The 17,335-nt window shown below is 36.3% G+C and overlaps 1 protein-coding gene across 1 annotated transcript in view; it reads left to right on the forward strand.

The window, feature by feature from the left end:
• Positions 1–13,042, forward strand: part of LOC138698977 (lipase member K-like) — a 62,846-nt gene extending 49,804 nt beyond the window's left edge. The window contains exons 7-8 of the mRNA XM_069825165.1: positions 2,336–2,478; positions 12,814–13,042. Of these exons, the coding sequence (XP_069681266.1) occupies positions 2,336–2,478; positions 12,814–12,969 (299 nt within the window). The 3' untranslated portion in view covers positions 12,970–13,042. The remainder of the gene's footprint in view (positions 1–2,335; positions 2,479–12,813) is intronic.
• Positions 13,043–17,335: the final 4,293 nt, after the last annotated feature.

The raw sequence follows: 17,335 nt of genomic DNA on the forward strand, positions 1-17,335 counted from the left end.
CATACGCCACAATGAACATCTCCTTCACAGCACTTTGTGTAGGGCGCACTTTCTTTGGGCGAGGAGAACCGGGATGCCTCCATTCATTCGATTGGCGTTTCAAGTTTGGTTCATACGAGCGAGTCCAGTTTTCATCCATAGCGACGATTCGTTCAAGAAAGTCGTCACCTTCCCTTTGGTGCCGGTGCAACAAGGCCTTCCCAGAACGCTTTAACCCATCGTGCAACTGTGCGATATGGCAACGCTGCATCGCCACATGCTTCACGCAGTCCCTGAAAACATTCTTGTGCACTATGACCTCGTGCCATTTCAATTTTGATCCAGGAACGTTGCTCTAGTTTTGTAAGGATGGTCTTAGGGCGCTCGCACTATCCCTATGAAAGTGAACGTTCTACACACTGCAGTAGATTGATGGAGCACTGTCGCCGCTGGCTGCACTAACTCATCTAACAGTCCTTGTTCATGTCTACATAGCTGGCAGCTCTCGAACGCACCATCGTCACGTGACAGCAGTGTTGCCATTACTTTTTATCCAACCTATGTATAACCGTCTCTTCTCTACCTACTTGCTTTACAATTCATGACACAGGCGGTGACGTCACTATCTCCGCGTTCCCTAGCAACCAAGTTGTTTGCCTCTATTGTGTTTTGTTAAATGGTGCTCATCGTTACTGCAAACTGCAATTAATTAATTTCATTGGAACGTTGGGCCGCGGAACAGCGCGGCTAGACACATAAAGCGCATTATATTCATAACGAGTAATGTTGCAAGGTGTTGGTAAAATAATGGTTTGGTGTGCAATTTGGAAAAATCGTATTGTTAGGCCGTATTTTATTGAGCAGAACCTGAGTGCCATTTCTTATTTGAACATGTTGCAAGGAAAACATCTTTCCTGATTTATTAAACGAAGAGGTGAATTCCCATATTTTTTTAACAAGATGGCACTCCACCCCACTATGGTCTTGCTGTTCGAAACTATCAGTCCACACCTGTGAAGTAACGGTCAGCGCGTCTCGCCGCGAAACCAGGTGGCCCGGGTTCGAATCCCGATCGGGGAAAGTTACCTGGTTGAGGTTTTTTCCGGAGTTTTGCCTCAACACAATACGAGCAAATGCTGGGTAACATTCGGTGCTGGACCCCGGACTCATTTCACCGGCATTATCACCTTCATATCACTCAGACGCTAAATAACCTAGATGTTGATACAGCATCGTAAAATAACCCAATAAAATAAAATAAGAAAACTATCTGGAATAACAGTTTCCTGGACACTGGCTTGGTTGGCGTGGACCAGTAGAATGGCCGGCCACATCTCTAGATTTAACACCCCTTGATTTTCTCTTTTGGGGTTTATAAAGAGCTCGGTATATGAAGATAAAATTGAGAATGTGGAACATCTAAAGAACCCTATCATTTAGGCCTGTGCTAAAGTCACCCGGAAATGCTACAAAATGTTCTCTCTGACTGCATCGTCGAAAATGGACAACATATTGAGCACATTTGTAGAATTTTCTTTATGTGTCATTGTGACAATTATCATTTAATGAACTGAAAATGATTACAGATAACTCAAAACAGATTCCACCATTGTTAATACATTGAAACTGTCATAGGTTAACCAAACAGTAATGGAGGAAAAGTTAATTACCAGAATTGCATAAAAATACCTTTTCCAAAGCCTTCTTAGTACTGTACCATGTTATAAAATATCTGTACATGCAGTAACTAATGTTTGTGTCATTATGACAGTCATCTTTAAATAACTTGAAAACGATTAGATATGTCTCGAAACAGATTGTGTCATTATTTCTTTTTTCAGAAAATTTCACATGATTCTGAGTACCTACATGACCCCTTTCCATTCAAAATTTCAAAATTGCATCCAAAATTGCGGCTTTTGAGATAGCTGAGGGCTAGAATCGAATGTGTCACTGGTAGAGCATTCGGTCTTACAAATACCGGTAATAATCGAAAATCAAGCATATGGAAGATATTTATATGGTTCCAGACTTTTGATTCATCCTGCATTACGTGTGAGTTTACGATGAACGTTTTGAGTACACTACAGCATGAGATAGCTCATATGTGCTTTATTATATTTGCTCACTGTCTATGAAAAGTTTCTACTCCACTGTTCGCGCAGAGGCGGCCAAACTAAAAATATACACCTGTAACAGATTTTATGTTGGAGTCAATATGACTACGACATATTTCAGAATCCTGTATGCTTTTCTGGTGACACGCATTCACACACCTACAATGCTAGTAAAATCAATAGCTGTAATTGTATTTTACGTAGACGGAATTGTAACATTGTCGGCTGATATTTTTCAGGGCGTTTCTGTCAATATGACTACGGAAAATCTGAAAACCTAAAACGCTACAACAGGACACAACCACCCAGCTACAATATCAGTGAAACAAAAGTGCCTGTTGCTATACTCTACTCAGATGGCGATGCTTCCGCCGATGTAACTGTAAGTATATCTGTGTTGCGTCAGTAGAATAATTATTATTTATCACCTATTATTATTATTGAACGTTATGGAAATAGGTGCCCTTATCACTCAACAGTGTTACATAAAACAAGGTACGTGATACAATATGGCTGCCGTGGTTACATAACACAAGGATACGTGATATAGTAGGAGCCAGCGATTTTGGCAGACGGATTTTTTAATGTGAACTCCAAAGCGAGTTACTCACCGATGCAAGGTCGGCTTATATCTCCACAGCAGCGGTTACCAAAACTCCAGCTGCAGTGATTACACGCGACAGACAGCCTATGAAGTAAGGAGACGGAGGAGAGGTACTTGGCATGAAAACTACAACCAGTGGTGGTTCCTGTACTAACATCTTGATCAATCCCGCGGATAAAAATCTCAAGCTTTGCTGTATCAGTAATGTCACTGCTGTCATCAATAGCCAGTGAATAATATACGATTTTTCGTGCCTCGTTTTTTTAACCTTCCTCTTGAATATAATCAGGAATTTTCTAAATTCTTCTTTCGATACTTGTTCCAGAAATTCGTAGTTTTTCAAAATTAGAAACTTCTTATGGACAAGTTACTTAAGCTATTTTACTCATTACTCTTTTGAGAAATTTTATTCTATTAAAAGGCTCTAGAGCACGAGATATTTCAAACCCCATTAGCTGACTTCCTTACATTTATTTATCTCATCTTTCTCTTCATGGCTATGATTTAAGACATGTCAATTTCTGGCGTTTAACAGTTCGTTGGCACATAATATTGAATCAGTTTTTCTACAATATTATTATTAAAAGAATAACTAATAAATAGTTACCCTCATCTAAAAATTAAGAAGATTAAAATTGAGATAAAACCTAATAATTTTCCATAAAATTTATTTAGTCTTACGTTAAAAAAGTGTAAAATTGTTAAAAAAAAAAGGCATATACCTTCGACAGACGGCCGTTTCAACGCTATGTCACGTCATCTTCAGTGTCTCTTGAACTACTGGCGATCTTGACTCTATGATGTGCACTTGTCGATGGTAGGGGTGGGGGTGTGTTGTTCCTATGGTGGGGGCTGGCTGTGTGTGTTATGATGTATTATGACGTCGAATAATGTGTGTATATTAAACTGCAATTGTGTGTTAAGTATATATTGTGGGTATGCTATTGTATTCTTATATATTTCGTACTGTTCTAGGATGTTTAATTGTGAACTTTTTGGTGTGATGTGTAATATTTCCATATCCTATTAAACATCCATATTAAACATCCTACAACAGTACGAAATATACAGGGACATAATTTTATTTTTACTTCAATTTTTATTGTACCTGAGTTTTTTAATGTACTTCACTCCCACCCCTTCTACTAAGGAAGTTCCAACTCCACACAGAACCAAGACCGCAGATAGTAAGCAGTACTGAGTTACTGGGTATAGTACGTTCCAGAAATATGTTCGCGTTTTCCAGTGACGAAAGAGCTTTCAATATTGAATCATATTTTCGCACAGGTACTGTCCGTTTGCCTACGTAGCATCCCGATTTCCCCCACCTGCTTCTGCTCGCCCCTCTGTAATAGCTGGGCTGTCTTAGATCTTTTCTGAAAACATTAATTTCTCTTAGGAATTGGAAGTTTACGTAATATTATACAGCTGTTTAATTTAACTTAAATAAAAGGGCCTCGTTAAGTAATTAACTGTCACGTGAGTTCCTCCCTTTCTACAATCCTGCGGCATAACCACTTGGACGGACAGTAGATAGCATGTCTGAGTAATTTTATATTTTCGGGTCGGGCAGAAGTGAAGATTGAATTTACAGTACGTAGAATAGGTACAGAATTATTTCAACATGAGTTACTAGTACGAAGGACGAAACTGGCAATTGGAATTAGATGCAATAGTCTATAGTGCGATAATATGCAAAAAAGAACTGAAGCCTGTAACGAAATGAACGGCCACCATTTTCAAAATTGTGTTTAAATATTCATATTATGATTATTTTTCAATTTAACTTCTTTCTCTATATTGTACGGTAATGTGCTGTAGACAGTATAATATACACTGCATAATGAATACGTTCGCATGGATAACTCACTTCGTGAGTAAAAACACTTATTCTTAATACAGTACTGTACTTTGATTAAAGAAAAACCTAATGAAAATTATCAAACTCAAAATCGCGATATTTTCTAATTTACGTAAATGGATGAACTACTTTTCTTCCATCCTAAACCTAGTAGAGTGATTTGTGTTTTACGCCAGTATCATCGAACTCCAGTCTTGGAGGGGGGAGCAAGCGGTGTTTCCGGTTCTCTAAAGGTATAGACAGGTTAATATTAAAAATGTTAGTAAAAATAAAATGATGTTCCTGTATAAGAATACACAATACACAATATATACTTAACACACAATTGCAGTTTAATACACACACATTATTCGACGTCATAATACATCATAACACACAAACAGCCAGCCCCCACCATAGGAACAACACACCCCCACCCCTACCATCGACAAGTGCACATCATAGAGTCAAGATCGCCAGTGGTTCAAGAGACACTGAAGATGATGTGACATAGCGTTGAAACGGGCCGTCTGTCGAAGGTATATGCCTTTTTTAACAATTTTACACTTTTAATAAAGTGTTAACGAGAACTTTAATCAATGAATAACTAATAATTTTATCCTTCTAGGGAGAGCTCTAAAAATATCAATATTCATCCACGCACAGAAGAATTATACAAACACATACTTAGTGGCCAATAATAATAATAATAATAATAATAATAATAATAACAACAACAATAATAATACATTATTCAGCGTGTCAATTATGGTTTCTATACGTACTCCTAATTGAACCGTTGAGCAAAGTAAACATATTACATTTTGCCCGACAGAACAACAATAGTAATATGCGTTACAAGAGCGGTATGTTGACGTTTTCATGTTCGAGGAAAAGACTGAAAAAGCGAAACGTAGTTGAGCTTTTTTAATTTCCGAGAACATGAAAACAAACATACCTCTCGTCTATCGTACATTATTTTGTGCGAAGATCGTTTATTACATACCTGAAAGACGAATTTCTAATTAGTTGCAATGAAATCTCCATCTTGGTTTCTGTTTAATGACGCCAACTTCGGAACACCAAAATATCTTTCTTCAACATTGTTGCTGTAAAATGTTTTCTGTGTTTACTATACTCCAGCAGGCCGTGATATACGTCTGTCTTTTTTTTCCCCCCCAGTCTATAAATGCGAACTTAAAACAAACGGTAAGGTTATGTAATGATTTATTTTTCATTTTAATATTTTAACAATATTATTTATATAACATATTGCAGTAATAACATCGGCATCTGGAATCTCGTTGATTTTTTCACGGCTTCCTTAATGTTACTTGTATCAGGAATGCAATAAGTTTCGTGGAGTAGTAGAATTTACTTAATTTTTGCAAATATTTAAAAACAATAATTAACATTGCAATTTAGGTGAAATTGCAGTGGTAAGTTTCCAATTTATAATTATTACTATGTTAAACGTCTCTAAAAAATAATATGTTTAAAGCCTAAAGCAGTAAAATGAATGTCGCGCTTAAGCGGTAAGAAGAGGCAAATTGTTATGTGTGTTACGTTGGGAATACTGAATGTGGTATTTCACACTTACCGCGTATTGGTTCTGTGCGGAAAACAAGCAAATACGCACAATCTCGCACAAAAAAATTCTCCTCATTCTTTACGAAACCACCTCTTACTGCTTGTAGAGAGAGTTTGTAAAGCGACATGATACCGCCACTGCTTGCCCTGAGTACGTGAATTATACACACAGCAATGTACAGGAAACTCCTCGTACCCGTTTTAATGTCTGTGATTACACGATGTAATCACGACACGCGCTTTGGTCACCGCTGCTCTACAGCAAGCAAACTGAAGCTGGAATGGGTAGGACATAAGAGTAAACATAAAGGCTCGAGATTCGATTGGACTTAGATGGACAGTCACTTCTAAAAACTATGCACATATAGCTAAACTATAGAACTACAATAATCTATAATGTGTGCATGTACGTATATGAAAAGAAACCAGTTTAGTATTTAAGGTATTTTTTGAATCGGACTGTACCGTGGTGTGTTTAATAATAATAATAATAATAATAATAATAATAATAATAATAATAATAATAATAATAATAATAATAATAATAATAAAAGCTGCGGGTATGAAAATATAAACAACGACTCAGAACGTTATCGCCTGTCATTCATGCAGCTTACATAAACAATATTGGCTCGCCTACTGGAAATGTCATCGAGGCAGTGTTGCCAACTGGACAGAAATTCCGTCAAACCTGACGGAATTTCAACGTAGCGGACGAGAAAAGAATGGCTTTGACGGGTGACGGATTATCCAATTGGAATTACGATTTACATCGTCTTTTGACTTTTTTAGCTGCTGTGATTTTTAATTGTTTAATTTTTGGGGAAGCGTAGACCACCCCAGCACATCAACTGCAGAACTAGAGGTATACTTGTTTTTTTGAAAGATGGGATATGTCAGTTCAGCGGCCGAGCTTGAAACAACAGTGCTATACTGCCAATATGGACTACCATGCTGCCGGCTGATGGAAGCTAGCAATTTACATTAAGATAGCTGACGTCCTAGATCATATATGTAACAGATAACTCATTCCTATGTTAAAATCGGCAGCACTTTGAAGAGAACAACCGCCAGGATCGCCACCCGTCCGCCGTAAACGAACACGAGATGGCAGTACAGTCGCTAATGCAATTCAAATGGGAATTATGACGTGACTCCTTATGTAACAACAAGATGGCAGCGTAGTAAACCTGACAAAAGTTAACCTCAAAGCCTATGAGACCGACCTATCTAGGTATATATGATCTAGGCTGACGTTAAAACATTCATTGACAATTGAAGCGATACAAAAATCGACAGAGAATCAAACACGAAACGTACCAATGCTAATATTGTGTGCACAATAAATGTCGCCAAGAGAGCTATTAAGCACTCGCCATGTAAGTTTGGCAACTCAACCGCTGTTACCATAGCAACAGGCCTACCACGCTATGTGACATTCAGTTGTTTTTCCGATCGCAACGCTCCTGTCATGTTCCATCTTTCAAAAAGAAATAAGTATAGATGATGTGGATGAACTATTATTTTATTTCAAGATTGGTAAGTAAATTGTGTTAAAATTTGCTTCTTATTTGTGTAAGTATATATATATATATATATATATATATATATATATATATATATATATATATATATATATATATTGGGTCTTATTATTTTTTTTTTTTTTAATTTTGACGGATTCTGACGGATTTCGAGGTGTTAGACTGACGGGGATACAATTGATGTGTTGGCAACACTGCATCGAGGTCACCTGCCAAAATCGCTGCCTCCGACTGTACAATACGGCTGCCGTGGCACGGGATCTGCCTTCCGGCCGACAGGCCGAGCATTAGCCGGTAAACTGTTGCCTACAACGGCGGAAGCAGAGATGGATTAAAACCTACCCTACAGTAGATGTTGAAAATATCGTCCTTTCGCCTGCATACAAGCTTCATATAGCGAGAATAAGCTGTCACAAACTCGTCTAAACTCATCAACTAAAATTATTCTCAATTCATGCTCAATATCAGCCTGGAGTTCCTTTAATGAAGTGGTTTCTAAACTTTCTGAAGATTCGACTCACTTTTCGGTGAGACTTTCTTTTGCGGCCCCTCCCCCTCCTTGCCGTACAGGTACTAAACCCCAATAGAAAAATATAAATCCTTGTAAAATTGAAAATAATGATAATTTTACTCAAAACCAGTGGATACCATCCAAAGTATGCCCAAACTGAATTATATTTGGTGCAAAAATTACATGAAATATTAGTTAAACATCATTTCCAGTACTTCAAACCATTATCACCGTGACGTTGTGGTAATAGTTCAGTACAAAGTGGTAAATTCTATCAAAGAAAGGGCGTCGCAAACTTGTATTTTAAGTAAAATTTGTGAAGGTATAGGTTCGTTATATGAAAATACTCTTTATCACGTAGAAATGGCTTTGTTGTGGTAACGTGTTCAAAAGATTTTTACATTTAAGAATAGAATTTTTAATATACCTGACTTTTAATATACAAGACGAAAAATCGGAATCTATGCAAAACTACTTCCCAATTGAAGAATGTGATCCCAAAACTCACTCAATCCTTTTGGTCACTTTCATTAATTGTACATATATTATATGATTTTTTTTAGATTTCTGTCACATTTTAAGCTTCTTTTCTTCCAAAACAACGCCAATCCTTGTCTAAAATGTTGTTATTGTGTATATCACATGAAAACAAGCTCAGTCCGTAGACCGGCGGATAAAAAACTATTAGCCCAGTCCTTTCATAAAAGTGGACTGAACGCGTTTTGAATAACAGTTTGCAAGGCCAAGATTTAACATTATAACAGCCAGAGCTAAAATTAACGGGTTTGCAAAGAAACTTGATTTTTGGTCAATATCATTTGACAAAAATATATTTGTTTCGTTCCAGTGTATTGAAGAGCTCATGGAAAATTTCGCTACATATGATAGGCAAATACTGTGTTTTGCGGACATGCAACCAAGTTTCCACAATTTTAATCAACAACTCTCTGAGTACATTCCGGAAGAAACTAAATACAATTACGATTATCACAAAGGTGGTGAACCCGTTTTCAGGCAGTTGCGTTCAACTGGTTGAAATTCCATAAATTACAGTATTAAGGAAAATCTCATTTAAATATGTATCTAGAAATGGAATGTTTAAATTATACTTTTTTCACAGAGCATAGACCAATTTTGGATAAAAAGAATGCAAGAATACCTCGAGCTTGTAAAAATATCCAAATTCTTAAATTTTTTAATATTTGCAACCTTGTATTTATGCAAAATAAATTTCTCGTCTACAGTATGTTCACCATCAAAACAAATGTGAGCCATTTCATGAATTTTATAATATCACTGTGTGTGTATGAAATGCTGAGTCCAAATGTGAGAATCTACTTCTGAAAAACAGGGATAATAATAGCATTAATTATTTTTTACATTATAACTACAGAAAGATTTTTTATTGTGTTCAAGATTATGTTTGTGTTTCTAAATACAAAATAAATGTCCCGCAGGAGTTCTTTTACATGCCAGTAAATCTACTGACATGAGCCTGTCGCATTTAAGCACACTTAAATGCATCGACATGGCCCGGAATCGAACCCGTAACCCCTAGTACAGAAGGCCAGCGCTATACCGACTACGCTACCGAGGACGACAAAAAATAGTCTTGAACATCAAAATAAAGTTATACCTTAAAATATGCTATTTAGTTTTACGTTCAGACCTGACACAAAACATAATACATAGATTGGATAAAAAGTAATGGCAACACTGCTGTCACGTGACGATGGTGCGTTTGAGAGCTGCCAGCTGTGTGAACATGAACAAGGACTGTTAGATGAGTTAGTGCAGCCAGCGGCGACAGTACTCCATCAATCCACTGCAGTGTGTACAACGTTCACTTTCATAGGGATAGTGCGAGCACCCTAAGACCATCCTTACAAAACTAGAGCAACGATCGTGGATCAAAATTGAAATGGCACGAGGTCATAGTGCACAAGAATGTTTTCAGGGACTGCGTGAAGTATGTGGCGATGCAGCGTTGCCATATCGCACAGTTGCATGATGGGTTAAAGCGTTTCGGGAAGGCCTTGTTGCACCGGTACCAAAGTGAAGATGACGGCTTTCTTGGACGAATCGTCTCTATGGACGAAACCTGGACTCGCTCGTATGAACCAAACTTGAAACGCCAATCAAATGAATGGAGGCAACCCGGTTCTCCTCGCCCAAAGAAAGTGCGCCCTACACAAAGTGGTGTGAAGGAGATGTTCATTGTGGCGTATGACATTGATGGGGTAATACTGCACCACGCTGTACCTCCAAGGCAGACGGAAAACACGGACTACTGGAACATCCACCGTACTCACCCGATATGATCCATGCGATTACGATCTTTTCATCAAAGTGAAAGAACTACTGCGAGGGACCCGATACAATACCAGAGATGAACTTATCCGTGCTTTAGGGCGGTCAATACGGAACATCAACAAATATGGACGCACTGATGGTGTACGACGCCTTCCAAACATTTGGCAAAAGGTAATAAATAAGGAGGGGGCGACTATATAGAAGTTACGTAAATGTTGTACCCCCGTGAATAAAGCCATGTTAGAAATATTGAACTGTTGCCATTACTTTTTATCCAACCCAAGTATATTACTCTCTACGGCATGGCATGTTCTGTACAACAATGGTAGATTACGTAACACAAGGGAATTATGCATTATTTAAATCGTCTGTTGCTGCCGGACCTAGAACATCTGAATTTAAAAAAAAAATGAAATCTCTACAGGTCTGTCGAAGAACACGGAAAGAAAAATGCTTAATATTCGTTTGAGAGACAGAATAAAAAACGAAAAAAATAGCAAGAAGGGGCGGTCTGAAAGATGTAGCAGCCATGTCACAGCAATTAAAAATGGAGATGGGGAGACCATCTTAGCAAGACTACAAGATGGCAGAAGGGCATACACGGCGATAACATGGGACCCCAGACTAGGGAAGAGAAGCAGAGGACGTCCCAAAGCAGAGACGGTTCGAAGTCTTCAAGAACGTTTGTGGGAATACGTGGACAAGGACTGCACGAGACAGAACAAGATTGAAAGAACTAGGCAGAAGACTGCTACAAAGTTATAGTGAGAGACAGTGCCAGTGAAACCAAAGGACTGAACGTGGTTCATATTTAAGTCCAAATAAAATAAAAATACAGACAATAAGACAGTTATGGATGTAGACGGTGTTTCGTTTTAAGCGTTGTAAGTGAAAACAGTCTGACAATACAGAAAAGAAATTCATGCAAAAGGTTTATGGTTTAGATATTGCTCGAGAAACGAAAGAAGGACGATGAAAAAGCTGTAGCCGCTTAGATTTGTAGCTTTAGGTAGTGTTAGGGAAACAGAAAGACTGAAATTGTAGCAAGGTTATACATGTATAAGATGTATACTTTTAAGGCCAAGATAGATAAGGTTTAAAGTTCAAGCATGAGGGTTGTGCTTGCGTTCGTGCGTGCGTGCGTGAGAGAGTTCAAAAAATAGACTTAAATTCTCTTATGGTCTGGTTCAACATAATATGAGAAAACTTGAGCCACTCTTACACTAGTAAGATGCCCCTGCCCTTCAGGCATTATCTGGGTCATATCATTATGATTATCATCATCATCATGATCATAAACGTCAATGTCCTTACTGTATGTTCAATATTGCCCCGCAAATTTATTTATTTATTTATTATTTTGGTAATAATCGTAACATAAAATGTAATATATACAGAAAAACTTTAGCTCGCCCCTGAAAGAGAAGAACTCGTGCTCAGGGGCGGATTCCTGAATTGAAATTAATAATTATACAATACAATTTGTCTTATTTCTATTGTGCAATTATAGTATATAAATTTAAATTTACAATTTTTCAATTTTTATAAAATCCATACATAACTTTTTTAATTTAATAGTAGAACTATTAGAATTGACAAGATTAGGATATTTATATTTAAATTTGTTATATATTCTTGGGCCTAAATTACTACTATGATTAAATACTGTAACAGTGTTGCATTTTGGTTCAAACAATCTTAAAGAATACGTACCTTTTGTTTCATAGCTATGAGAATACAATTCAAAATTATTTCGATTTTTATGTATGAATTTTATTAATACAATATAATAAATTTGTCTTACGTTATGTACATTGAAGTCTAGAAACAAATTTTGAGATGGAAAATCAATAGGTTTATGAAGACATATTTTAATTATTTTCTTCTGTAATAAATAAAGTGGATTAAAATTGGATTTAAATGAGCTACCCGATCCTATAATTCCATACATAATTACCGATTGAAATAAAGTTAAATATATTGTACGTAATAAAAATTGAATGTGACACTGTTCCAAATTTTCAGATATTTGTTATATTGTACCGGTATATTGGAAGGAGTATGTGAAACTGTTTCCTGCAGCTGTACAATCTACAATGTGGAGGAGAGTGGAAAACATCAAAGGCGCGCCATTTTTTTCTTGACCACAAGAAGAGCATAGTGTACGATCAGAATAATGTCCCTTTTGTATCCGCAGTAGTGTGTAATTCGGATATAGGGGAGATTAAAAGTAGTAACAAAGAAGTCACACAACCGAAATACTGACATTAATATTTAAGCCGGTATTCTAAAATCTGATTGCTTGTCCGTTTCAGGATGTCATGAAGCTGTACAACGAACTACCCAACGTGATCAAGCTGCAAAAGGTGGCACACAAGGATTTCAAGCACGAAGACTTCGTCACTCACAAAGATATAGCCACACTTGTCAACAAGCCCGTCATAGACATCTTACACCAATATTGTACATAGTAGCGGTCTTAATCTCATGTAAATTCTGTATCAAATGCAACATATTTTATTAAATAAATGATTTTAAAAAATCGTAACGGATATTCTCTCTATCTCTCTATAATATATCTCTCTGTACCTCTCCCTATTTCTCTATCTCTCTCTCTTTGTTTCATAATGAGGAGGGACCCGAAGGCTTACATTGTAGCCTGGGGCATGAAAGGTAATGTTTCTGAATTTTTAAATTTGAATTTATTGTAATTACTAATTACATATACATATTTAAAAACATAGTTCGTACCCAAAAGAGCAAAATGTCATGATTGGGGCAGTTCTAGAAGTGACATAACTTAATTTGGATTTTAAATAGAAATAGAGGGAAAAAATGGGGCAGTTCTAGAAATGACATAACTTAATTTGAATTTTAAATAGAAATAGAGGAAAAACATGGGGCAGTTCTAGAAGTGACAAAACTTAATTTGAATTTTAAATAGAAACAGAGGAAAAACATGGGGCAGTTCTAGAAGTGACATAACTTAATTTGAATTTTAAATAGAAACAGAGGAAAAACATGGGGCAGTTCTAGAAGTGACATAACTTAATTTGAATTTTAAATATAAATAGAGGAAATCATGGGGCAGTTCTAGAAGTGACATAACTTAATTTGAACGTTAAATAGAAACAGAGGAAAAGCATGGGGCAGTTCTAGAAGTGACATAACTTAATTTTAATTTTAAATAGAAATAGAGGAAAAACAAACTACTTGAAAAAAGAAAATAAAGAAAAATTATCTATAACAAGTAAATCAAGTAATGGACAGAGCAGATTGTGGATTTTCTCCTAACATATTCACGTCATTCGCATAAACAAGCAGCTGATGTAACCCGTTCAATTCCAAACCCTCTCTGTTATCCTGGATTTTACTAGTGATATACTCTAGAGGAAAATTAAGTGACAGTGCATCTCCTTGCTTTAGCCCACAGTGAATTAGAAAAGCATCTGACAGAAGCTGACCGATACGGACTGTGCTGTACGTTTCTTTTTTTTTTTTTTTATTTTATTGGGTTATTTTACGACGCTGTATCAACATCTAGGTTATTTAGCGTCTGAATGATATGAAGGTGGTAATGCCGGTGAAATGAGTCCGGGGTCCAACACGGAAAGTTACCCAGCATTTGCTCGTATTGGGTTGAGGGAAAACCCCGGAAAAAACCTCAACCAGATAACTTGCCCCGACCGGGATTCGAACCCGGGCCACCTGGTTTCGCGGCCAGACGCGCTGACCGTTACTCCACAGTTGTGGACCTGTACGTTTCACTAAGACACATTTTAATTAATCGAACTAGTTTCTTAGGAATAATAAATTCAATAAGAATATTATATAAAACTTCTCTCTTAACCGAGTCATATGTCTAAGATACTGGTACAACGTGTCATATAAAAATAATAATGAAGATGTTTAAAAAAGAAAAAAAAAAGACAAATTTAATTGTTTTTTATGCGGAACAATAAAACACCTCAGCACATATGTGGACTTCGGTCCTAGGTTCATAGATATCTATGACGTAGTGCAGAGGGCGGCCACTAGAGGGAACCCAAGAGTTGGAACTTAAAACTGAGACGATTCTTCCGATGCCGGGGTGGAATCCGGTGTGGCTTAGTGGATAAAGCGTCAGCACGTAGAGCTGAAAACCCGGGTTCAAATCCCGGCGCCGGAGAGAATTTTTCTCCGTTCCATTACTCTTTCATCGTACGATGACGCAGAAAATCTGCATGGAAATATCATATGTACTTCGGTACATTATATAATAATATAAATAAAATGAAGTTCGTAGGGAAATACAAAAGAAATTATTCAAAAATACTATAAGAAAATGGTTGTTCTAGCACTGTTATGCAAGTCAGAATAGTAACGTCCGAAAGTCTTATTTGTATGTTGATGTGCATCCATTTCGAACATGTCATAGCAGATGTGTGACAGTGGTTGATACTTTACGTTCCAGCTTGTTTAGTGATCCAGAACATCAGTATGGGACCATCATTGTCGCGGCACAAAATGATGCGGTGCCATGTCCTTTGTGAAATGTTCCGCAGCAAAGGCGGTGTGATTTCCCTGAATGCCTCCCTAACAGCTTGCTTCAAATGTTCAATTGTCTGGTATCGATGTTTCGAGACACGCTGCTTAATTATTCTCCACAGGGAAATCACACCGCCTTTGCTGCGGAAAATTTCACAAAGGACATGGTGCCGCATCATTTTGTGCCGCGACAATGATGGTGCTCATACTGTACTCCAACCACGAGAAAGTCTCCAGGGAATGAAGGGGAGCGGGAAGATGCTGTGAATGGTAGTCTGTATAGCTCAATTGATGAATTGTATATGCTGTAAATTGTATAGTAGTGTGTATAGCTCAATTGATGAATTGCATATGCTGTAAATTGTATAGTAGTGTGTATAGCTCAATTGATGAATTGTATATGCTGTAAATTGTATAGTAGTGTGTATAGCTCAATTGATGAATTGTATATGCTGTAAATTGTATAGTAGTGTGTATAGCTCAAGTGATGAATTGTATATGCTGTAAATTGTATAGTAGTGTGTATAGCTCAATTGATGAATTGTATATGCTGTAAATTGTATAGTAGTCTGTATAGCTCAATTGATGAATTGTATATGCTGTAAATTGTATAGTAGTGTGTATAGCTCAATTGATGAATTGTATATGCTGTAAATTGTATAGTAGTGTGTATAGCTCAATTGATGAATTGTATATGCTGTAAATTGTATAGTAGTGTGTATAGCTCAATTGATGAATTGTATATGCTGTAAATTGTATAGTAGTCTGTATAGCTCAATTGATGAATTGTATATGCTGTAAATTGTATAGTAGTGTGTATAGCTCAATTGATGAATTGCATATGCTGTAAATTGTATAGTAGTGTGTATAGCTCAATTGATGAATTGTATATGCTGTAAATTGTATAGTAGTGTGTATAGCTCAACTGATGAATTGTATATGCTGTAAATTGTATAGTAGTGTGTATAGCTCAAGTGATGAATTGTATATGCTGTAAATTGTATAGTAGTGTGTATAGCTCAACTGATGAATTGTATATGCTGTAAATTGTATAGTAGTGTGTATAGCTCAATTGATGAATTGTATATGCTGTAAATTGTATAGTAGTGTGTATAGCTCAATTGATGAATTGTATATGCTGTAAATTGTATAGTAGTGTGTATAGCTCAATTGATGAATTGTATATGCTGTAAATTGTATAGTAGTGTGTATAGCTCAACTGATGAATTGTATATGCTGTAAATTGTAGTGTGTATAGCTCAATTGATGAATTGTATATGCTGTAAATTGTATAGTAGTGTGTATAGCTCAACTGATGAATTGTATATGCTGTAAATTGTATAGTAGTGTGTATAGCTCAATTGATGAATTGCATATGCTGTAAATTGTATAGTAGTGTGTATAGCTCAATTGATGAATGTATATGCTGTAAATTGTATAGTAGTGTGTATAGCTCAACTGATGAATTGTATATGCTGTAAATTGTATAGTAGTGTGTATAGCTCAAGTGATGAATTGTATATGCTGTAAATTGTATAGTAGTGTGTATAGCTCAACTGATGAATTGTATATGCTGTAAATTGTATAGTAGTGTGTATAGCTCAATTGATGAATTGTATATGCTGTAAATTGTATAGTAGTGTGTATAGCTCAATTGATGAATTGTATATGCTGTAAATTGTATAGTAGTGTGTATAGCTCAACTGATGAATTGTATATGCTGTAAATTGTAGTGTGTATAGCTCAATTGATGAATTGTATATGCTGTAAATTGTATAGTAGTGTGTATAGCTCAACTGATGAATTGTATATGCTGTAAATTGTATAGTAGTGTGTATAGCTCAATTGATGAATTGTATATGCTGTAAATTGTATAGTAGTGTGTATAGCTCAATTGATGAATTGTATATGCTGTAAATTGTATAGTAGTGTGTATAGCTCAATTGATGAATTGTATATGCTGTAAATTGTATAGTAGTGTGTATAGCTCAATTGATGAATTGTATATGCTGTAAATTGTATAGTAGTGTGTATAGCTCAATTGATGAATTGTATATGCTGTATATTGTATAGTAGTGTGTATAGCTCAATTGATGAATTGTATATGCTGTAAATTGTATAGTAGTCTGTATAGCTCAACTGATGAATTGTATATGCTGTAAATTGTATAGTAGTGTGTATAGCTCAACTGATGAATTGTATATGCTGTAAATTGTATAGTAGTCTGTATAGCTCCATTGATGAATTGCATATGCTGTAAATTGTATAGTAGTCTGTATAGCTCAATTGATGAATTGTATATGCTGTAAA

The sequence above is a fragment of the Periplaneta americana genome, chromosome 4 (genome assembly GCF_040183065.1).
Source record: "Periplaneta americana isolate PAMFEO1 chromosome 4, P.americana_PAMFEO1_priV1, whole genome shotgun sequence".
In the NCBI taxonomy this organism is placed as follows: domain Eukaryota; kingdom Metazoa; phylum Arthropoda; class Insecta; order Blattodea; family Blattidae; genus Periplaneta; species Periplaneta americana.